The sequence below is a fragment of the Lycium barbarum genome, chromosome 9, assembly GCF_019175385.1.
Source record: "Lycium barbarum isolate Lr01 chromosome 9, ASM1917538v2, whole genome shotgun sequence".
Lineage (NCBI taxonomy): Eukaryota > Viridiplantae > Streptophyta > Magnoliopsida > Solanales > Solanaceae > Lycium > Lycium barbarum.
The window spans coordinates 123,347,778-123,353,942 of record NC_083345.1 but is presented as its reverse complement, the minus strand read 5'-3'; the positions used below and the strand labels follow the sequence as shown (position 1 = coordinate 123,353,942).

Sequence of the window (6,165 nt, the reverse complement as noted above, 5' to 3'; positions counted from 1 at the left end):
GAGATATATTATACCTTGGTTGAATCTCTCGTATTGGATGAATTATTTTTTAATATAATATTTTTATTTATTTCAAAACACTTAAATCAAAACTCTATAAAATATGACACTTAGATCTAAAGATGACAAGTTTCCAAGCAAACAAAACTTACTTCGGGGCACTTTACAACCCCTAAAACGACGATCGAAACGTTTAGGTATACTTGATATAATGAACCGACGTTATTGTACGCAAAAAAATATATTAAGTTCTATATAACATATTGATATTTTGGGATTTTGAAACATGATTAATCTTTGTCCAAAGTATGGAAAAAACGTGATTTTAATAGCTTAAAAAAAGAAAAGAAAAAAAAACACCTTGTTTCACGCACAGAATCTGTGCGTGAAAGGACCGAACTCAAAAAGTTACAGTTTGGTCCCTTCACGCACAAATTCTGTGCGTCCAGCCTACTTTGTTTTTTTTTTTTTTATTTATTTAATGAGTTAGTTTGGTTCCAAAAATTAATTTTTGGGTTAAAAAAGTTTCGAACTCTAAGAAACTATTTCGAACCTATTCTTGTATAAACATAAGAAATTCATGTATATATGACTTGAACTCAAAACAAAATAGCATCATAAATTGTGACAGAAAGAATATTTTTTGTCAAAATCCACCCAAAAAAGGTCTTCAAGACCATTGATCATTCAAAAAATTCTAGAATTGCATATTGCCAACTTTCCTTTACTTTATTCCGTTTTCCCTTATCAGGGAGTCAAGTCTCCTCCGCTGTATCAACGTGAAGACCATTGATCATTGACTTTAGGTTTGTCAAAAAGTTGACATTTTTAATTTCCGTTAAATATTTATTGAACTTTATTGGTTATATTTGACGGAAATTATAATTTTTTTTAATTACGAACTCATATTTGAAGGTACAATTTATATAGTTTTTATTTTTAGAGTTTGGTGAAACTTTTTGATGTGTAATTTATGCTATTTTTATATCCTTTTAGTGTCTAATATAATTTTTTATGTCACGTATTTTAAGATTTGATGAGACTTTCCTGATGTTTATGATTATATCTTTTTTTTTTAATACTGCTTATATTAAATCTAACCAACAAAATTCCATAAATATTTGACAAATACTAAAAATATTAATTTTTGGTGAACTTAAAAAGGACTAAGATTATTCTTACCCTCAAACATAAAAAAATCGTGTATATGACTTGATATCAAAAGAAAATAGTGTCATTAATTTAGGCAGAAAAAATATTTTTTGTCAAAATACAACCAAAATATCTTCCTTTACCAAAGTGTCATATTGCCAACTTTCCTTTACTTTATTCCCTTTTTATAATTGACTAAGTCTTCTCCAGTGGGCTTTTACATAGACATTACTCTGTACCAAAGATCACCATATCTACAGATTCACAAAAAAAAAAAAAAAAAAAAAGTTTTGATTCTTTAAGTTTGCCAAAAGTTACAATATTTTATTCTCTATTAAATATTTATTAAACTTTATCTGTTATATTTGACAAAAACTATGAAAAAAGTGAAATTAGTAGGAATTCATGTTTAGAAGTATAATTTTTTATAGTTTATGCTATTTTGATTATTCTTGGAGTCTGATGAAGCTTTTTGAGGTGTAATTTTTGATATTTTAAAACCTTTTTAGTGTCTATTATAGTTTTTGATATTGCATATTTTAAGATTTGATTAGACTTTCTCGATATTAATGATTGAAGCTTTCTTTTTCTATTGTTGCATTTAAATCTAACCGACAAGGTTCGCTAATATTTAACAAGACTATAAGTGTTAATTTTTGGTGAAACTAAAGGACTAAAACTATTCCCTGCATATTTAAGAGATTATTTTAAACCTATCTTAGAACTTAAAAAATTTGTGTATATGAATCAAAAAGAAAATATATAAACTGTGAGTACTCCTTATTTCACCCAAAATATCTTCCAATACCATAAACAATTTAAAAAAAAAAAAAAACCAAAATACCATATTGCCAACCTTCCATTACTTTAATTAGTACTGCCTTTTTATAAATAGTGACCTTCCTTGGTGTTTTACATATAAAAACAAACATTACTCTGTTACCACAATCTATTTCACAAATCTAACACATTTTCTTGATCTAACCATGCATAACAGTGCATCAGCATCATCACTAGGCCCTGATGGCCTTAACTTAAGCCAAGCCTTCTTCAAACCAATTTTCAACACTCATCCACCACCCCAAACAAGACGCCACACAAAGATCTCAGTAATTGGTGTTGGCAATGTTGGTATGGCAATAGCCCAAACTATCTTAACTCAGGGTCTCGTCGACGAGCTAGCACTCGTCGACGCGAAACCTGATAAACTCCGCGGCGAAATGCTGGATCTCCAGCACGCCGCGGCGTTTCTCCCCCGGACGAAAATAGTCGCATCTGTCGACTATTCTGTTACGTCCGGGTCGGATCTTTGTATTGTTACTGCTGGTGCCCGACAGAACCCCGGGGAAAGTAGGTTGAATTTGCTCCAGAGGAATTTGGCTTTGTATAAAGGTATTTATTGGAGTTGTGTTTGATTATTTTCGCAAAGAAAATACTCTGTATTTGGTTGTTTTGAATGTACGGTAAGTGAAAATGTGAAAATAAGATTTTAGGTGATTTTTATTGCCAAAGCTGATTTTCAAATACAGTGCAAAAAGTTTTCGGTAAAAAGTGAATAATTTTCATGGCCAAACGGGTAGTAAGTTAGTAGCGTTTGGCCATAGAAACCATTTTTTTTTTTTAATTTATGGATTTTTTAAAGTTGGAGTTGAATATGGATTTGTGTTTGGTTATAAATTTGTAAAGAATATTTGTTTGTTTGAATGTATTGAAAAAAAAAAGAAGTGAAAATAGGGCTATAGATGTTTTCCAAATTTCAAGTTGTATCAGGAATTTTCATGGTCAAAATTTTCAAATAAAGTGAAAAAATTTCCGAGGAAAAAAGAATTATTTTCGTGGCCAAATGGGTCCTAAGTTAATATATAAAAATATAATGGAAAATGGCCAAACTAGCTCATAAATACCTTGCATAGCTTCTGTTTGGCTTAGATTTTGAAGTTGAAACCTGAAATTTGAAAATTTGAGTTTTTGAAGTTGTGATTTTTGAAACTTAAAGTTGGGTTAGGACATATATTTTATTTGTGAGTGAAAGTGAAATTTCTCCCAAAAATGGTCTTATCCAATTTTTAAAACTAAAATCTTGATGTCCATAAATTTTCAAAGTCCGATCAAATTTCATGGCCAAACAAATATTTGAAGATAAATTTTTAAAATTTGATTCCAAATCTATGACTGAACGTTAGTTACATTTTTGGTCAAGAATACTCCCTCAAACTAACATCCTTAAACGCGATGGCGATGTTTTTAAGGTATTATACCGGAGCTGGTGAAGTATTCACCTGAGAGTATACTTTTGGTTGTGTCGAATCCAGTGGATGTTTTGACATATGTTGCGTGGAAGTTGTCTGGGTTTCCAGCGAATCGGGTCATCGGGTCGGGTACCAACTTGGATTCGTCTAGGTTTCGGTTTTTGATTGCTGATCATTTAGATGTTAATGCCCAGGATGTGCAGGTCAGTTCATTCATCATTTTCCTTTAAATTTCTTTTATTTATTTAATTAATGTTTGTTGGATTTAATCATTTATTTACAACGTATATAATTAATACTAATATTAAGCTCTTTTATAAATCATAATTTCTACTACCTCAGCTGCATGTAGACTGTCAGTTTAGTGTAATAAACCAAGAAACATTGATTACAGGTTCCGTAGAATCAATAATTTTGGTCCAAATTCTATATTTATGTTAAAAAAAATTCACTTATATGGATAAATAATATATTCAGAATTTATATATTAGTAAATAGAAAAGGTTATGGTCTAGAATCCATAAAAGTTAAAACCTTTGATCCAAATGAGTAGAGAGATAAAGTTTAGTTTAGGTAAATATTTTTTAATAATTATTTAAGCTATTAAATTATTTTTTTCAGAAGTGAGCAAAATGAAATATGGACCGGAGATGGTATAATCTGAAAAAAAAATTGAAAACTTTTAAATCGAAGAGAAAATTCTTTGATTCGTGTCATATAAAAAGATGGAGCGTTTAGGTGTTGGTCTTTTACCATTTGTAATTGTTGGACAATTGGTCACACCTAACTATACACAGAATATTCGTACAAATTATGTCACCAATTTTGTTCTTTTCTTCTTATGTAAGTTGATTTTGTAGTAGTAGCTTATTTGTGCGAGCTTTGAAAAACTGCTTATTTTGAAAAGTATTTTTGAAGAATAGCGGTTTATATTTGGCTAATCAACTTAGAAAACACAATTGCATCAATATTAGAGCATTGATTTGTGCTTAGCTAAGTTCCAAAAGTGTTTATTTAGAAAAGCTACTTTTTTCAGCTTTTAAAAAATGAAAATAGATTCTACTGCCGCTCAAAAACACTTTTTTTCAATTTTCTAAATTAAGCATTTAAAAAAAAAAACACTTTTGATTTCTCAGAAACTTGACTAAATAGGGCTATAGAAAGATTGTTGAAGGATGGAACTTGTCTCTATGTGAGTACTAACAAATTGGCCCACACAAGTTGCTCGAAGATAAATTCTTGCATGGTTATTTTGAAACTACATTTATGTTTATTTTTCTTAAACTGCAAATTCACTATACAAATGAATTACCTATCATTTCTTCAAAGTATAGGTGTGAAAGAGTTGAATTTATGGTTGATTGTGTCTACAATTACCTATCAGTCTTCAAAGTATAGGTGTGAAGGAGTTGAACTTATGGTTTTTATTGTGTCTACAATTACCTTTCAATTGTTCAAACTACATTTATGTTTATTTATGGTTTATTGTTATAGAGAACATATACTATAACAACATGAAAAAACGGTTCCAAAAAAACTTGGACGTTACATTAAAATATCGTTATAGAGTATGACTGTTATAGAGAGGTCAAGCTGTATATTGATATTCAACTCCACTTTTGTTCTTGAATATAGTTATTGAGGCAAATTTTAGCATATAATTTAGCTTAATTGGTTTGATGTCTATACTAGGCATATATTGTTGGGGAGCATGGTGACAGCTCTGTGGCACTTTGGTCCAGTATTAGTGTTGGAGGAGTTCCAGTACTTAGCTTTTTGGAGAGGCAACAAATTGCTTTTGAGAAGGAGACATTAGAAAAAATCCACAAACAAGTTGTGCAAGGTGCATATGAAGTGATCAGTTTGAAAGGCTACACATCGTGGGCAATCGGTTACTCTGTGGCTAACTTGGCTTATTCAATCATTCGAGACCAGAGAAGGATTCACCCCGTCTCAGTCCTTGCGAAGGAGTTCTATGGTATTGATGGCGGCAATGTGTTCTTGAGTTTGCCTGCACAGCTTGGTAGAAGTGGAGTTTTGGGTGTGACCAACGTGCATCTTAGTGATGATGAAATTCAGCAACTTAGGAACTCTGCCAAGGCCATCTTAGAAGTGCAAAACCAGTTGGGAATTTGACTTTTGGTTAAAGTACATCCTCTAAAAGTAGTGCATTTGTGAAGGATTTGATAGGGATATGTGAGTCCTAGCAACATAGCTTCCCTTTGTTACTACGTAGTAGTATTATCTTTTATCATCCCGTTCATTTAATTTGCTTCTTGCAAGATTTATCTTGGAAGGAAAAAAAGTGAGATAACTTGTGTTTAACAGCAGTTGGTCCTTGACATGTTGGCTGCCTACTTATGTTGTGTGGTACTGATTTTGAAACTGACTGTAAAAGTGAAGTTTGATGCTCGCTCTAGTAAAAAATGGAGTTCCATACCTATATTTGTTTAAGTTTTTCTTAATTAGGGCGGTGCTGGGTCATTTTCTACGCACCTCGATTATTTTTTTGAGTACTTGTTATCTCTACGAGTGCATGTATAAGAAAATTCTGCCAACAAGTAGAGGTGGGCATAGTTTGGACAAACATCGAAATCCAAACTGAAATATATATTTTTAGGATTTTTAGTTTGGATTTTTGATTTGGGACTTCGAGTTTTGGGACATCCAAAAATAAATCTTTTATACCAGCCCTTTTCATTAGACATCAGCTCATTGCTTACATGTCCCATACTAATAAGTTCATTATCCTGTTCGAGTGGAC

The 6,165-nt window shown here is 31.3% G+C and overlaps 1 protein-coding gene across 1 annotated transcript; it reads left to right on the top strand.

Annotated features, from left to right (window-relative positions):
* Positions 1-2,052: 2,052 nt before the first annotated feature.
* LOC132609827 (L-lactate dehydrogenase B-like) lies at positions 2,053-5,842 on the top strand. The gene is made up of 3 exons (XM_060323989.1): positions 2,053-2,544; positions 3,402-3,604; positions 5,094-5,842. Exons 1-3 carry the CDS (start codon positions 2,139-2,141, stop codon positions 5,535-5,537), a joined length of 1,053 nt encoding a protein of 350 aa, XP_060179972.1. The 5' UTR covers positions 2,053-2,138; the 3' UTR covers positions 5,538-5,842.
* Positions 5,843-6,165: the final 323 nt, after the last annotated feature.